General features: G+C 39.9%; 1 protein-coding gene across 2 annotated transcripts in view; it reads right to left on the bottom strand.

Moving 5' to 3' along the window:
- Positions 1–18,880, bottom strand: part of plxdc2b (plexin domain containing 2b) — a 120,790-nt gene that overhangs the window by 67,427 nt on the left and 34,483 nt on the right. For both annotated transcript variants that reach the window (XM_088072328.1, XM_088072329.1), the window contains exon 2: positions 988–1,211. In XM_088072328.1, the coding sequence (XP_087928454.1) occupies positions 988–1,101 (114 nt within the window). In that variant the 5' untranslated portion in view covers positions 1,102–1,211. The remainder of the gene's footprint in view (positions 1–987; positions 1,212–18,880) is intronic.

Raw genomic sequence — 18,880 nt, 5'->3', positions numbered from 1 at the left:
GAAGAAAAGAAACTACACAACAAACATTTTGAGTGAAACACATGGCAGACAATAAATATATTATATTATCATAAAAGTATGTTTTAGGTTTACCAACCTAAGAGGAGAATGTCTGGCACTTCTGTCTGATTTTCATGTTGATTTTGTGTTTTTCATTCTGCACGCGAGATTGACTGCTTGGATTCCCATCATGAGTTTAAGAGGAGGAAATTATTAAATTATTTCAGAAAAACAGATGTTACCACTTAGAGATTTTACAATTTAACATCAGAAAAAAAGGATTAATATAATTATACTTTCCATGTCTGAGCATTTTAAGACTTATGGAAGATTAATTTAAGCCATTTTAATACCAATTAAGGCCTGATTTTTAGATTGACGAATTCAATGCCTTTTAAGAGTTTGTAAGGATCCATGGTAAACATGAATTTGATGTGAACACAATTTAAGAGTCATAAACTTTCAATGACAAGAATATGACACAACCTGTCCCACCCAAACAGGTGCAGCAAAACTAATCACAAGATCAGAGACATGTCACACAAGCCGCAGTCTGTACATTCCCACGCAGCCCTGAGCAGAGGCGTAATGTGTGAAAACACCTGTGTGGGAAAAGCATGCGTACGTCGGACTTTTATTGCTGCCAAATTACACAATAAAAGGGAGTGCTCAGGTGATTTAGGCACCTCCATAAATTTGGGGAACTTGCAAATTAAATAAACAGTTGAAATCAGTGCAACAGCAGCACAAAACTTTGAGTCACGTGTATGAGTCAAACTAAAAAAAAACAAAAAAAAAAACATGCATGATACACTTACCATAGTTTTCCATTGAACTCCAAACCTCAAGTTTTCTGTTTCACAACTCTCCCAGAATTTCGACCACTCCCCCCGAGCCACAGATTTTTTAAATTATTTTTTTCATTTTGAAAACACAAAAGGACACATAGTTATCTCTGTTATGACCTCTGTGTGAATCAGCACCCACCTCTATCTGGGAGCTGTTGTCTGTTTCCTCTGCAGACAGCAGGCCTGGAAAGCCCTCTGGCTCCTCTTGCTCAGGATCCTGGTCCTGCTCCTGACTGGCCCTGTTACTGTCCATGTTACGAGGTTTTGGGGGAAGCCATCTCCTCCACCGGTGACTGTACAGCCTCACGTCCACTGCGGCGTCCTCATCTCCTGCCTGCCCCTGCACGTATGAGTAAGAGACCCCTGGGGAGACACGAAAACAAAGTGTGAGGAACAAAACAAAAGTGTAGCATGGCACTAAACCAAATCACCTTAATGTTGTAAATGCATATTGATATATGAGTCACTACAGATAAACTTTAACCCTTTAAAACCTGGAGCGAAGACATTTTCCTTGTGCCTTTTTTCAGATGCCTTTCACAATATATAAACCTTTTAACTCTGAGCAAATTGGTGCAGTTTCTTTAAAACAAAATAGTGGAAAAATGGCAATGAGCAGTTTAGGTAGGAAATGTGCCATAAATTGTAAAAAAAAAAAAAAGAAAAAAAAAAAGAAAAAAGCTAGGGATAACCTATATTATAATGATCATAATTACCTACATAATTATGTTACAGAATTATATTCACTTTTAAGCACATTTTCCAAGTGCTTGTTTGCCTTATTGATTTTTTTATTATTATTTAATTTTTCTTTTTTTTGTTTTGTTTTGTTGTTGTTGTAACTAATTTTAAGGTAATTTTCTTGTAAGTTTTACTATTTTCTTGTTCATTTTTGGGTCATTTCTTCTTTCGTTGCTCATTGCTTTCATTCCTTGTTTTTTTTTCTAAGAAGTTAAGCCAATTTTGTCAGGTTTCAAATAATTAATAAAACATACTCAATATTATTTACAACCAAATTAACATCAATAAACCCTGTGTTAGTCAGAAAGGAAAATGTGTTGCCATGCACTTGAAATTAGTGGGTTGTACAAACAGAATGATTACATGGGACACTAATATTTTTTCATTCACTTAGGCAATAGTCAAATCACAGAGGCTGGTACTATTCAAGCCATTAATCTTCTGCCTCTCCCTCATAACTCACTGTCCCTGCGGACTTTTCTCATTGCAGCAGGGGATCTCGCTGCCTGAAACAGATGCACATTAGCAATGACTCAGCAGCCATCACACAGACCAGTGGGCCACAGTCATACACAATCATCCCTATCCCAGAGTCTGAAATGAGACGCTGGTGACAGGTGAAAAATGGTTCTGTGTTAATGTAAAGACAGACTTGATTACGGAGCCTGAGACAGAGTGCTGAGTCCCAGGTGAAATCTGCTGCGTCATTACAAGAAATACGTTTTCTGAATTAAAATGAGTCAGAATAAGCTCGAAAAAGGCTTAAAACTGAATATAAAAACTTCTGTCCTTCTTTGATCCGTTCAGCAATATGAGCATTATGGTGCTCTTTCTGATTGCCTCAGGTCAGTTGAAGGATGCTTTAAAACCTATTCGGTGTCATTTATATTAGGGATAGACTGATATCAGGGCTGATACCGATACCAATTATTAGTAGTTAATGAGGCAGATAACCAAGATTTGAAAACAATATGCAGTTACAATAAAAATAAAAATCTGTCTGTCAATATTTAGAATTTGGAATATAACAAATTACAACACAAAACTTTGTTTAAATTCCTTTAGCAAATGTTTAATCCAAACTGAAACTTTCAAAATCTAATTTTTGTGAAGTGAAATTTTAAATTAAAAATGAATAAATAAAAATAGCTCCCTGAGGTTGTACTAAGTAAAAGTTCCTCCCATGCTGGCATTTTCTTTGCACTTTTTAATTAGTTAATTTTATCTGTGTTTATTAAAATAAATTGCATATACAGAAAATTGGCAAAATACCAAATATCGGCTACAATAATCAGCCAGGCTGATAATCTGTCAACTCCTTATTTATATCGGCATAAAAGCTGTTAATCAAACTTAGGTGTAGATTAAGGAACCAGATCAAGACCCTCTAAAAAAGTAGGTTTTTGTCTTTGTGGTTCAGTGCTTCAATTTTAAAAGCCCAATAGAAGCTTTAAACATGAAAGAAAGACATTCGTTACAACGCTACCTAAAACAAGGCTGTGTTGTGCTTGTGTCCTAGTATGTGTATTTTAGGAATATCTTATTGAAAGTGAGTAAACTGTACACTTGAAACCACACTGTAACCAATCCTTCTATTACAGTACAAGACGCCTCTTCTTATTTTTGACATTTAAGGTCTAGCTGCAATCCCGACTAATAATGCTCATCATCAATTACTTCCATGTGAGCTCTTCGTGACACAAGAGAAGAAAAATAAACACATGGGCAGCTGAGTCAGTCACCAGAATTTGGTTTGGTCCATGTGATACTGACACAGCAGGATGGTGTTCATTAAAAGTTGTCCATCTTGTGTTATTTGTTTATATGGCTTTCACGTGCCTTAGCTTGTATATATCAAGTCAGTACGGACTTGAAACTGACTCTCGAAAGAAACATGAAGACGACACTCAATCTAAACTTTTTTAAATAAACAAATGATTTGAACTACAGGTGTGAAAGTAATTTCAGTCTAAACCTGCATAAGAGCTGTTCATAAGCACTGTTTGTAAAGCCTCAGCAACCACCTGTCTGAAACACATTTATAGCATCACTTTTATCTTGGTGGGTTTTGCAGTTTTTCAGTGCTGCATTTCAGTGATGGAACATAATTACATACATTTACTCCAGTACTGCATTTAAGTACAATTTTGCAGTGTTTCCCCACAGAATTATAATCTCTGTGTGGCAGTTGCCTTTGGGGGTGGGGGTCAGCAAGCTTCAAACTTGTGTGTGTGTGTGTGTGTGTGTGTGTGTGTGTGTGTGTGTGTGTGTGTGTGTGTCTGTCCCTTTTAATTTTTTTTTTAAATCATTCTGTCTAAGGTTGGTTGTTTTGCTGGTCCCTGAACGCAGTACACGTGAAACTCACAGGGTCGATTACTGATCTGTCAATTCGGTCAGAGCTGACCAGATCAGTGGACAAGAGGAGCAGTTGCTGCAGTGAGTGTTAGCAAACTTTTAGACCCAGCACAATCAATCGTTAAGGGTCACTTTCACTGCGCCTGGCATTTTTCTGTTCCAACTGCTACGCTCTGAGAGTGTGGTCAATGAATAACTAAAGGTATACAGTTTACAATAGCGCTCCTAATGGATGTTCAAGCTCTAAATTATAAAATCAATATATAGCATTTAATCCTGGAGGACCACTACAAATAAATCAATGTGTAGGAAACACTGATTTGGAGGTACTTTTCTTGAGTATCTTAATTGTAAGGTACTGCACTTTATAGGGGAATATTATTGGAATACTTAACTACTTTTAATATTTTTTTCTGTTAATATGTTTGTGCTTTAACTTAAATCTAAAATGTAAAAATTTTACTTGAAGAAGAGTGTTTTTCAGCGCTATATCGTCACTTTTACTTGTAAGAGACGAGTACTTCCTGCACCACAGCAGAATTTAACCAGGAAGAACACACTCACAGCTCCAAAGCAGAACACTTTTGTTCTCTGAGGAGCTGGTGAAGATTTTTAGTCATCCAGGTCATGGTAGCTCTCAGTGCTATATCGTAGGCAACATGACATGTGGGTGTGGACCTCTCTCGGGGTCTAACACAGGATTTAAACCCTGTAACTCCCAATTAGCCTGGTAGAACTGAAGAAGCCATTTGGATGAGAGGTGAAATGTCTTTAAGAAACTTAAGCAAGTCCAGTTGCCTATGGTATAGTACTCAGAGCTACAGATTCCTACCTACAAGTATGACAAATATATTTATATGTATAATATAATAATATAATATATATCTAAATATGAGACGCTTTAAATCTGATCAGGAGCACATGTGCTCAGCTTGCTAACATGGGTTTACCCGACTCACGTGGATTAGAGATGCTACATAGCGTGTAGGTATGAATGAGAGCAGGCAGAGATGTTCTGTTTATCTGTGAGTCCTGTGATGGACTGCAGACTTGTTTCCCTGCCTTCAGGCTAATGCTGGGCATGCTTGGGTAGGCTCCTGCTCCCCATGACTCTAATAGGATTAAGCGGTTAAAGACAATTACTAATAAACTTCGTTTTCATAGCACTCATCCAAACACAAAGTTTACAAAGCGGTTGCACGCTCTTGCAGAAATGCAGATTGTTTTGGCGTTAGGACAGGAAATACTGCTGATTCCTCGACTATTACTCCGTGTTGCTTCGTTTTTATGAGACAGAGGTCACTGGGTTTAACCAGCGGAGTGCGTTTTCCACTCCTTTCCAGTCTTTCTCTCAGTGCTCTTCCTCCTCCTGCTCTCTCTGGGCCCCCGACCAGTGGTGCTCATGAGAGCAAGAGAAAGCCAGTGGTGGGACCTCAGATGCTAATTCACCCAAAAGTGGAAGCTGACAGATTCACTTTATAATGAGCATCGGCAAAGCAGGAAGCAAAGAGACCAATCTGCTCGTAGAGATGGATGTTGATGTACGTTGGAAGAGTTTTACTGAGCAGACGGAACAAGCATGATAAAGGGCTGAGTGCAATTTGCAGCTAATTGTTTTTGGAGACAAAGAAGAATTAACAATTAAAAGTCAGTGCTCACTTTCAATCAGTAATGTTGAAGACTACACACCAAGCTGCAAATCTTGGTGTAATTATGGACTCAGACTTAAATTCATCCACTTTAAGACAATGTTATATTGGAACTAGAATTACTGCCTCGCAGTTGTTTGCCGCTGCAAAAAAGTCAAGTTGCATTTACAGTTTACATTCATGACTGTGAAAACATGGATGCGTCACACACATCTTCCCCCTTGCAGCACAGAAGATATGAACAATCAGCACAGTTTCAAGGTGGGCACTCATGACTGATGTCAATTAATTGTCAATCAATTCAGTATCTGATCAATTTCTACATTATTATGTCACAGTGAAGCTGACCCTTTGGATATCACTTTATCCTATAGATGTTTATGTTTATTTTTTTCACAATTACGCATGATTTCTTGAGTTATGGCCAAAAACATGCTTTTTGAGGTCACAGTGACCTCTGACCTCAAGGCCTTTTTGAGTTATCTCCTCGACCAGAATGAGACAGGTCACAGCAACCTTGACTATTGATGACCAAATTCCAATCAGTTCATTAATGAATCCAATTAAAGGCTTGTGTCCAATTTTAAGAAATTACCTCAAGATGTTCACATTCAGGAGAATGAGATAGATGCAAGGTCACAGTGACCTTGACCTTTGACCACCATAATCTAATCAGTTTGCTGTTATAGACAAGTGAACTTTTATGCCAAATTTAAAGAAATTCCCTAAAGGTGGTCTTGAGATGTCACATTCACAAGAATGGGATGACCAGGCGTAAATACAACCTTAACATCTAAGGATGTCCAGCTTGGATCTGAGGGATTGGTATTGGGCCCGATCAACACATTTTTTAATTGACAGAGATCGGTTATTTTGAGCACAAGTCCCACCCGATCCTATGTTTACATCCACTGTCACACAAGTGTCGTAAATGGAGAACTGGATTAGAGGCAGATATTCAGATTTTATTGTAATGCTGCTACTCCAATGAGTTTTTTCAATGTTCAACTTAAGCTGCTATACCACTTCAAGTAGAATTGAAATTACTACTTTTACTATAATACCTTTTTCATTTTCTTTGTTTTTGTTTAATTCCATTTTCTCAATGTTCTACTCTGTCTGAACTTTTACTTTATGTCTTTGTATCACTTTATATAATCTCTTTTGTCCGTTTAAAGAAAAAAAGGGGAAAAAGTACTTGGAGTGTGCAATGTCCACCTGTATCATCCAGGTAAACACAAGTATCAGATCAGGACTCAGTATCGGCAGTTACTCAATACCAAACTACTCGGATCTGGACTGGGGGCAAAACAACTTGATCGGGATTTCACTACTGACAACCGTTCGTCACAAATGGTCGCAAATTCCTGCGAGTAGTTTTACGTTACCCACAGATGAGACCATCTTTGCAGAATTAAATTCTCTGTCTATGTGCATCATCAGTCTTGTTATTTGGTATCTGCAGCAGCCCTCCTAGCCAACTATTCACTCACTGTCTCATTCTCACCATCCCACTAACACTTCCTGACACTCACTCAATCCCTAATGGTCATTAGTCACACCCATGCGGACAAAGTAGCCCAGGCAAATTTCCTGTCAGCTGCAGTTATATACTCCAATCCAAGAGGCACCTACACATACCACTCCTCCATCACTTAAACATCTATTTTCATCCTTCAAAGGATCTTTGTTAGCTCCTCAATATACGATGGAAACCTGGCAAACAGGGGATGCTTGAAAATGCACCGTGACCACAACATAGGGGCCTTGAATAAATGGCTGCTCTTTTTCCCAGCATGTCCCTCTGTGAACGCCCATGATGAGTCACCCTATAAAGGAGCACATGCACCTGCATTTCTCTTGTTTACACCAACTACAGGATTCAGAAGCAGCACATTCTCTTATTATCCAGGGGAAACTCACGTTCTTTTGTCAAGCATTTGAGAGGGCACCAAGGTCAGACCCCTGAGGGACACCTAAAATAACCCCCCAGCAGGACAAGGCTGCTGCTCACTGCAAGGCTGTTCCTTGCCTTTTGTGTGAAAGGAAAATCTTTCCCCTCTCTACTTTTCTTTCAGGGCGACTGAAAGCCCCCGCATACCTTCATCCTGACTCTGTCGAGCTGCCTTGTTGGCCGGACTCATGCCTGTCAACACCTCTGATTCACAAACACCGGAGGGGCTGTAATTTGGTTCCACCCAAAACCTTTCAAGGACGTTTAGGAGGTCGTAAAACCGCAGAATAAAGGTGCTGTCTGTACCCCTTCTTTCATTCAGTTTCTGCTTGTTTTCCCCTCTTTTCTCTAGGTTCCCACCTGACTCAGTGTCGCTGACAGGAAACTGCCACACATGACTGCAAAGTGGAGGAGGTGGGACGCTTCGTTGCATCCGAGCATGCTGGTGTGTCTGGTGTGCATAATTTCAGCAGAAAAAGGATAAAAAAGTCACATCCCTCCACGGTTTCTTTGCCTTTCTATCTGTGGGTGTCAGATTGCTTAATTTAGTGCCCACTGAAAGCTGCTTTATCAATGTAGCAACAGACTCTGCCAAGCACTCTGGAGGACCTTCTCTCTCAGGCTCCGAGCAGATCAACTCACCAGAGTGAACACGGATTAAGTTGATGTAACTATTGCTGAAGCCAAACATTTTTTTCTAGAAGAGTGCTCATTTTAGAATCAAAGCTACATAAACTCCTCAATCACATCTTTGATAATCTGTGTGATGAATGCTCCTCTCATTAGAGTAGAACAAATTCTAAACAGACAATGTGATTAACAGTATGGCTCCAGATCCTGAGAGAAAATGCTGTAATTTTTCCACCATTCAGCATGTCTTGTTCTGTTCATTATCAATGATTCATTGGGAACATTTGTCAGGAGAAGCTCTCCATCAATCTCTCTCCCTCACACACACATACACACTTTGAAAGAACCTGGTAATCCCAGCAAACAATGGTGCTCTCAGCAAAACTTAAGTGGAACAACTCAAAACCGCTTTTGTATTCACCCAAATTACAAAAAAAAATCACTCACTCAGCCCTTACAGTGCAGTATCTAGTTATGGTTTTACAGCTGCTTTTCTTCAAAAAATCTCCAAGAACTTCTGGGTACACTCAGGTAACAATTAAATCAAAACCACAACATGGACTGAACCCTCCTTTTTTTTGGAGGAATGATTGTACCTCTAAAAATGCAGCACAGAAGATCTATACTATGAGCACAGTTTCAAAGTAGATCCCTCAGATTAGTGTCTTCAATTTAGTATTTTACCAAAAGGCCCCCCTTGTGTTCCTCAGTTATGACAGTGAGTAATGGCCAAAAAAAAGAGTTTTTGCAGAACAATAAAATGTGTGATTTAAAACAAAATCATAATAAGCGTTTGAATTCTTGAGTTGTGGCCAAAAACATGTTTTTTTTAGGTCACAGTGACTTGACCAAAAAATTCAAATCAGTTCGTTGATGAGTCAAAATGGACCTTAGTGCCAGAATTTGAGAAAAAATTCCCCCAAGATGTTCTTGAAATATTGTATTCACAAGAATGGGAATGCCAGATGGGCTTGCGTACATACAGACAACCCGAAAACAGTTAACAACCCCCAACTGCGGCCAAGGCTGTCCTCGTCTTAGAGGCATAAAAATTTTAAATCAACACATGAGCAGGTTGGTGCCTGAAGTGTCTGATATTGACCCACCTGCAAGCAGACTGCTTTAAATTTATGGCCCTTCAACAAGCCAAAATATGTTCAGGGTCATCTCAGAGCACCAAACACTGAGACTCAAAAACCTTAAAAAACCCTGACAGAGTCTTATCGACCCTGCATCATGATAAAATGATGAGGCAGAGATAGATAGGCTAAGATATTCAACATGACTGATAAGTTAATAAACTGGAATTAATAGAAAATGGCTGCTGGTTTGATCTTGGGGAGACAAGATGAGAGTATTTTTTTAAACAAGCTTCTTTATCTTCTTTATGGTGTGTTAATAGATTATAGATTACATACAGCATATTAATTATATTCTGATGTGCTTCATTTTCATATTAATTGCATTATTTAAATGCACAGCCTGTGTGATGGCAATCCAACTGTCGACCCTTTAAATCTCTGTCGCCTGGGGTGAAGAGACACACTAAACATTACTCCACAGAAATTCCAGACATGCAAAAGTCTAAAATTATTATGCAGCGCAAAGTGTGCTTCCCTAACCTGCTGTAGCTTGCTTTTTACACATCCTCTTTAAAAAAGGCAGCCTGTCATTAGGCAAACACATAAAGACGAAAGAGCTGACTGCAGGAGAAAGTTCAGCACAGGTAGACAGATAGGAAGCACCAAGAGATCCAGTGCTCATAAAGTTTAGATGAACAGCATGATGAAAGAGAAAATTTAAATAGATTAAATGTGAGATGCATCTAAATCTCATATAATCGGTGCAAGAGACAAGTTAAGACAGAAGGTTAAATACTGCAGGAGAGAACAAAACCATTCAATGATATTATCATGTTTCCCCAAAAAATGCACAACACTTTCCCTCCAGACAGAGTGAACATCCTGCCTGTCATGAACGCTCAATTACACAAGAGATTTTTGTTTGGCTAACAATTAGTCGCATCTTTCCAAGTCAAAGCACTGCAACACAAACATCCCCGAGGTTCAGATGAGGACTGCAGATAGAGACTTGTGTGTCTTTCGGAGACACGCTTGTTGAGGATTTTAAATTGCAAACTCTACTGAACAGCAATGATTTCTCATTTCAGTAATCCACAGGTGGATCTGGGCCTTTTTTGTATAGAAACAAAGAATATACGTTTTTAGATGTGTCACATTATCATGTAACCAGTGACTTAAGGGCACAGGTCACCACAGAATCAAAAAACGGTAATTTTTCCTGTCACCTGTAGTGCTATTTATCAATCTAGATTATTTTGGTGTGAGTCGGTGAGTGTTGGAGGTATCAGCCATAGAGATGTCTGCCTTTTCTCCAATAAAAAGGAACTAGAGTCAACAGTAATGTCTCTTTCCAGAAATCATAATGATCTACTCATGGACAGGAGGCTCATGCTTGTAGCAGAGCGAGATGTAAACATTATTGCTGCCTTCATTTGCTGAGCTGTAATGTTAGTGTGTTGTAGGGTTGGATTTCAAGGGTCTTCTCTTAATGGCGTCTGTAATATGGATCTATTATAAATCTGTACTACTGAGCACCGATTCATGTTAAATCACTTGGTATTTAAGAGCACTCCTGGGTGAGAACGCCGGGTTTAGACAGGAGACAGAGACACCGTGAAGCATGCCAAAGTTGGCTACAGAGTAGCGGTGGCTTCCTGGCTTTAGGGAACTTCAGGAGGGAGACAACTGAGGTAGCAACAGAGTTCGGAAAAGAGGGAGAAGCACCTCAAAGCACCCCAAAGCAAGGAAGCCACCCGTGGAACTCTGTTTTAGGCTTTAGGGTGATTCACAACGTGCTCTGGAACTAATGAAGCCGGCCAAGGAATTGGGTGTCCTTTCCATTTAACACTGAACTTTGACCCTTTTATAACTATATTAGAATTGTTCCTGACAACATCAGAAGAAGGGAAAATGGAACAAAATCATCTCTAACTGTGTAGACAGCTCTTGTTTTTCAACCAAATGAGAAAAGAGGCAGGTGTGAAACGGGGGGCTATAAATAAAAGGCAATTTTTAAAGTCTCAAAAGTGTTAATTACAATCTGCAGAGGTGGAGGGAATTCATTAGAAGGAGACTAATGCTGTGTTGGTTGTGCCCGGGGTAACACGGCGCCTATGAAGACGACAGGTGTCAGGACTGCATGTCGGAGGAAGGAAGGAGGCTGGAGGCAAAGAGACTGAAGGGGAATTAGGAGGAAGAGGGTGTTCAGCTCCAGGTCCAGTGATTTTTAATCAAGCCTTTAACCTTGAAGAACGTAATTGTTTTTTAAGCAGGCTTTGCAGAAAATTGCTAACTTCCCTTCCGAGCTGAAAACAACTAAATACACTGGACACAAAATCCAAGCAGGCAAAGCCACAAAGCACCCAGTAACAACCCCGAGCACACAGTATCAAACCCCAAAACACAGGGTTTAAAGTGCTGGAGTAAACCATCATGGAGTCTGCTGTCACCGCCGCGGCTTTCCTTTATGTAATTGGTGGTTGTCTTGGCTCCGCCGTTGGTCAGTGCAGGAAGTGTATACAAAAAATGCCTTGGCAAGTAGACAAATGTACAGTCACGGAGGGGCTGCAGGCAGTCAGGAGACAGCAGGATCACAAAGAGAAATGTGTTTCCTGAGTGACACAGGCGTTAAGGAATTCAGGATTCCAGTCAGGCACAGTGTCTGTCTCATATTTCAGGAGATTGAGTGATTGACTGCAGGACTATAAAGCGCTGCTGTTGGCTCTCATTCCACTTTTCAACTTTCCGAATGAGCAGCGTGGCTCAGGAGCCCCGGGGCCTTGAATCGTTCTGCCATAAGAGAGCCCTAGCCTGGCAGGCAATGTATCACTGGACACTGGACCTCCTGTAACAGATTATTTCTTCTCCCTCCTGTGCAGACCATTACCTGTGGCAATATTACTGTACTCTTACAGGTCACTGGCTAGCCAAAACCCGTCTTTGCACAGACAAAAGCCTCGGCATCGCTCACCCTGCACCTAATCTCTCCATGAAACACAAAATCTGTCCTTTCACTGTTCCCACACTCCTCTTAGTGCTTGCTTAACAGACCTCAAAATTGGAAATGGTCACATCTGCACCGGTGAATAGAGAGGGATCAGCAGGACAAAAGCCTGCACATTTATTCTGATACGCCACATCACAAACAATAGCTTTGCCTCTATGCTCCAGGTTCACACACTCAAGTGTTAATAGGTTTCTGTATTTACAACTTTTACTCTCAGAATCACATAAAAGCTACACGATTAAAGCATTTAATCCACATTCAAGATAGCAAAGGACATAATCTGACTTTAGCTGCACAGTCAGCAAAGTCTCTTGCTCTTCAGGCGCAATGGTGCTGAAGACACCGATGATTTTACCCACCTTTTTACTGGCATGAACAGGGCCCCACCTCCAGTGCTGTATCCAGTTGTTTTTATACATCCATGTGTATGCCCTGAGTAGCTCCTGCAGTAGGAACGTTATCGCCAAATCTCTACCACAGGACGCACTGCTACTGTTGCACACTGCACAGTATATACCGTCACATTGTCCAACGCCAGCTAAAAAATATCTTAGCCACAGGTTATTTGTCTCAATTCTGTCACTGGTTCAAAAAACAAGCACAAAAAAAGGAAAGGAAAAGGAAACTCTTCCAAACACCATTACCACAACAACTTCAAGGGCTAAATTACAGGCTTTTTAAACAAATTGATCAGAACGGGTGTTTTATTCTAATTGACCACTTCTACATTTCTGTCACCCTAAAAGCAATCAATTTAAGAAGTGACAAAGAGACAAACAGCGTCCATGTGTGAGAAGTAGCACGGCTGCGCCCGGCAGTGGCACTTTCAGTGAAGATTGATACCCTGCAGTGTTAGTGGGCTTGTGTGTGTAGATGTGTTTCAGTGTTTATGTGGGACTTGTCCTGCAGGTGGAGATTGATAGAGTGAGTGCTGGTGTGAGTGTATTAACTGTGTTCCACTTTCTTTGTGGGCAGAAGGCTACAGACGGTCAGACCAGACAGTCTTCGTCCTTCCTACTAATCCATCAGCATCACCGAGCGTCTTGCCCTCCACCTTGCCGTACCTCTCTACACTCCACTGTTCTCTAAGTTGAACAATGTGTAAATACATTGACAGCCCCAGATCCTAGCACAGTGGATCTGTCATTTCCTAAAGTTAAAAGAGAGAGTCAAAGGAGGAGTGTGATAGGGCCAAGGATAATGATATGGATGCAGTGAACCCACAGCTAATATCTGAAAATGACACTGTGTTCAAAACAGCTGCACTGGTATTGTTAGAGGAAATGAATGACCAGTGGAAACAGTGGAAATATGCAAACACTTTCAGACAAAGAAAGCTGATTCTACAAACCTTCCCCATGCCTCCTTCCTCTTGTATGCTGTCTCAACCTTGCACTCAGCTGTAGAGTCTGTTTACTTCCAGCCCAGTCACAAGAATAAATGTTGCCATTGTGCATTTCTGCAAACCACAGATATGTTTCATTTGTACCTTTCACACGTATGACATAGCTCTGAGTTTCTCATCAGGAGGAGGGGAGGATGCAAGGCAGCATATCACTTAGGTGAGACGGCTGCCAAACAGCAGACAACAGTAGACCACTATTGGAGACCATCGAAAGCGGTTATTTTTTAACATCAGGTCATGACATTTCCAGCCGTGGTTATAGCCACAAAAGTAGGCCTTTTTTAGTGAGAGTTCAGGACATTTCTAGTCATATTTGTAGTGACAAAAGTAGTAGTTTTTTAATGACAGGTCGGGGCATTTCAAGACATATTTGTGGCAAAAAAGCAGGTATTTTTTAAATAAAGAGAGAAATGTGGGTATTTTTAACGAGAGTTCAGAACATTTCTAGCCATGTTTGTAGCAACAGAAGCAGGTGTTTTAGGCGCTTCCAGCAGTATCTGTAGTGAAAAAATCAGGTATTTTTAGTTTATATTTCTCAGTTGATATGAAGCTTCTAATGTTTAATCAGTGATGCAAATTCTTTTCTCAGCACAGTGTCTACCAATCCATCACGACAAATTCCACCAACAACACGTAGTGTGGTTTTCCACCACTAAGAGCAGCCCTCATATCCACTTATGAAATTCCTTATAATCAAGTTAATTTGCTTCAAATACTGAACATGTGAGTAATACAGAACCTCTTGAGTCAAAACATGCATTACACATGTTTTTTTCCCCCAAGATCTGGATCATTTCCAAGTGAGCAGATGTAAACAGTCTTTTAATCTCCTGTAGGGAATAGAGCTTAAAAGAAAACGTGGAAAAACATAAAACAAACTCCTTAATAACTTGCCAAATCCTATATCCTCCCACCTACAGCCTCCAGGCACCCACACCCACAAACCAGCAACAACAAAAAGACAGAATATATTCAAAAAATCTACAGCTCCAGCATCCCACAAGCACGCTGGGAAATCTATATTTTCAGACTCTCTTCTTCTGCTGTACATACTGAGACAAAGACAAAGAGGACCATTCCCCAAGCCTATAGCAGCCAAACCCAGCCCAGCACATTTCTTCTATCTGTTGACAAACTGTGAGCCACATCCAAGTAACACAGAGTCTGTAATTGCTTCAATCTCTTCCCATTCAGCGGTGGAGACTTCAGCCACTCACAGGAAATCAATATTAAATATTGTTTACAACACAACGGGCTTGCCTGGCCAGGAGTTTCGCCGTGCAAAATGAGACCTACAGAGCAGCATGTCACCAAACAGATGGCTGAATCTCTCCGAAAAAAAATGCCATTATGGAAGGGATTGTGTACTGTATGTAGAAAAGTGTGTTTTGTTAAGACTCTCCAACTTCTACTGAATCAGAAATAAACACTACCAAATATTTGCATTACCAATTTAATAACAAGATTTCCTCTAAGGCAGAGAAAATATTCCACCTGAGCCCTGCTTCGCTTCTTTTCTGACAGGACGAGTGAAAAGCACCAAGTGTTCTGTGCTACAGCAAGCTTAATTAAATTCATTAAATTTATCAGATTTGTTCTTTTCCTGGTAATTGTAATGGCACCTAAGAAGACACCAACGACTGCAAGAAACTGTTCAGTCAACTGGAACAATCTAATAAACAGTTCAGCTATTAAATTTCTTCAGGCAGTTTCTATAAGTCAGGGATGATTTCCTTGGTGAGATTTAAATTGCCATCTTGGAGATAAGATGTCTAACTATCTGACTATTTTTTTCAGGAATTCTCTTATTGGGAACGACAGATATTAAGTTGGAAAGAGAGGCAGATAGATTGTGTTGTAATGTGCGGGAGGAGTTTACTGGTAAGGTTACCAGGGTCGAAAAAAAATGGTGACAGAGAGAGGGGGTTGGTCAGGGTTTATCGCTCCCAGTCGTAGCTCTGGACAGCTGTGTGGTGCAGCTGCAGGGTCCGCGGTTGTAGTGCAGGTTGTTACCAAAAATGAGTGTTTAAGTTCAGTGCATCCAGAAAACAGGATTGACAATATGAGGTTGAAATTGGTTAATTTTAACAAGACATCAGGACATTTCTTGTTGTTTTCGTGGCAACAAAACCAGATATTATTTAATAAGACATCAGTATATTTCCAGCCTCTTTTGTGCATTAAACCAGATGTTTTTAAGCAGATGCCAGGACATTTTCAGCATTTTATATGGCAACAAAACAGGGTATTTTTAACAAGGCAACCAGACATTTCCAGCCTTGTTTGTGACAACTTAAACAGGTATTTTTAATGAGACATAGGGGCATTTCTAGCCTTGTCAGTGGTGACAAAACAAGGTATTTTTTAATGAGATGTTGGGACATTTCTAGACATGTTTGTGTATAAACCAGGTATTCTGTATGGAAGGTTGGGTCATTCCTAGCTGTTTTTGTGGCATCAAAATCCGGTAATTGTGGTGACCAAACTGGGTATTTTATGCCAAAATGTGATGTTTTCCTGACCCTAACCAAGGCCTTTTTGTGCCTAAACATAACCATGTTAACTGCCCCATCAAATTCAAAACCAAAAAGCAATGAACCATAAAGTTTCAAAATATTGGCTACATATGGGATCAAGCATGTAAAGTGCTTTGTAACTTTGTTTAGAAAAAAATAGTAATTATTATTATTATTATTATTAATATTATGAAATGTACAAAGGTAACATGCGTTTGCAGAAACATTTATTCGTGCAACTGGGTTTTCAGGTGAGGTGTGATTGCATGCTGGTGCTTGCCTTTTCACCCTCAGGCTTTAACAGTCGCTGGACGGCAGCTCATGTCGATCATCTCAGTTTCATGTTGACACGGTCCTACATGTGCTGACATGCATGTTTGTGGTAAAAGCCGCTAAACGCTAATGAAGGGTGAAATTAGTCCACCATCATGTTTCTGTCTGTGGTTTGCACCATCGATCCTTAGCTACGCCTATTGATCTAACCCAAACATATTTCTGACCCCTGCAGAGGACATGGGAGTAATTGCGCACTTTAGGACTGATGGCACCATTTGTCTTGTACAGCTGAGCATGGCTGCACTGAGTCTTAAATAGAAACAGACAGTTCAGTGCCCTCTGACAAACAGCCTGGGAGAAACTGGGGTTGAATGCAAATGTGAGACACTTGTTCTCAAATATCCTCCAACTCTCCCTCTCTCTTCTTTTCTTTGTCCTTTGTTGCTCTTTTCTAAAGCAGTCAGACTGGATGAGGGTTAGTCTGCTGCTACTGAGGTGATGATGAAGCGGAGAGGAGGAGGAGTGGCTATGTTGTTACTTGGTTAGAGAGATGGATGAACCTTGGCAGTCTCCACCCCTGCTTACGAACCCTCATGATTTTCCCAGGAGGAGAAACTACTAACACTGCCTTTGTTTTGGCTTGGAGTCAGCAGGAGAGTCACCTAATCAGTCAGTGAGAGATTCATATTCACACCTGTTAGAGCCGCAGGCTTCCTTGATTTATTTATAAGGGTGGGGTGGGACCATGAAGTCCACTGAGGGAAAAACTGTTCTATTTAATGGGTGCCTCTACATTCCACATGCATTTTTACACTATCATGTAAGAGCAGTTCCTCTTCTCATTATATTTATTAGCTATTAGTGTTGGCAGCAGCAAAATACATGTTGACAATAATAACCTACACATGAAAAGGAACACAATACACATAGACCTTTTTTGGTAAACCTTTCGTCGTGTCTCAGTCAACCCTTTACAACATGGGCAAATCGGCTTGATTTCTTTCAAAAACATGAAAAGAAGGCAATGAGCAACTTAAAAAGAAATGAAAATTAGCAAAAAGATACAAAGAAAATGACATGAAAACCCATCAAAAAAGAGAAAAGTAAAAAATAAAAACAAGCAAGAAAATTATCTGGAAAAAAGTACTAAAATTACAATGACAAAAATGTGTTATATATCTTTAAATATAGTTGTAATAATAATAATAATAAATATGGTTTTCTGGACATTATTGCATTGTTTTTTGACAGTTTTCTTTTTAAAATATACTCTGTCTATCTTTCCCTCTCACTTTATTACTATTCTAGAAAATGTTGAGCTCATTTTGTTGCAGAATTGCTCATTGCCTTTCCCCCCATGTTTTCAAATGAAATCAAACCAATTTGGGCAGGTTTGAAAGACTTAAATGCTTTTGAAAGGCATCTGAATACAACATAAAAAAATTGATGTCAATCCAGGTTTTAAAGGGTTAGAGCAATAGTTTGACATTTTTGGAAGCATGACATTTATTCATTTTCTTGCAGAGAGTTAAAGACAAGATTGACTCTTAGCCGACAGCAAGAAAAGCTAGAAAGCGAATAAGTGCATTCCTTGTATTTTTGGTCCTTTGCACCTGTCATTAAAACTGTAAGGTGTGCAAAACCCTTGTAGAAATCTATATTCTTAAGGACATCCCTACAATAAAATGACATGTAGTTTGTGTGGGAGACTGCCCTGCAGAAATGTTGCAGTACAGTTGCACAATCTTGACATTTCATGAGAAAGCTAAGCTCTAAACCCACTCTGCCTTTGAAAATCTCCTTGTTTTGGGACTTTCAAGTGTGACTCAGCCCCCCCCTTTCTCTATCTTCATGCCATGCTTCTGGGCACCCTGCCATCAGCGCTGGGCCCCATGTTCTGCCTCTCTGGGCTTCATTGATCAAACTTAGGGCCCCACAGCACCGACAGTCTTGGCTGGCTTCTCAGAGCAGCCAGAAGAAGGAAAGGAAAGGTAGCAGCACTCATGCTTATACACTGTTTTGGTGGAAAAAGTATTCAGATCATTTACTTCAGTGAAAGTAGAGATATATAATGTAAAAATACTGTATTTAAAATCATTTCACTAGAAGTACCATATGAGCAAAATGTACTTGAAGTATTTCGAGTACTTGTTGATATGTGATTTTGTAGGTGATATATTGAATCATTTTAGTCATTTGGCCCTCAAATCCATATTTAAATGGAACCATGTGAGAAGTTCAGAGCTAAAATCTCTTTGGTGGAACTGCCAACAACTCATATACCCCTTTTCCATCAAATCAGCTCTGGTTCTTGAATTGGTCCCATTCAGAATTCCCGAAACCTGCGTTTCCTTCACTTTTGAGAAGTACTATTAAAATAAAGGATGCAGCATCAACAAAGGGTGTTAAAAAATCCA

Source organism: Plectropomus leopardus, chromosome 21 (genome assembly GCF_026936395.1).
Source record: "Plectropomus leopardus strain MGB_pleo_1.0 chromosome 21, ASM2693639v1, whole genome shotgun sequence".
In the NCBI taxonomy this organism is placed as follows: Eukaryota; Metazoa; Chordata; class Actinopteri; order Perciformes; family Serranidae; genus Plectropomus; species Plectropomus leopardus.
The sequence above is the reverse complement of the archived record's forward strand: the minus strand, read 5'-3'. Positions and strand labels throughout refer to the sequence as shown.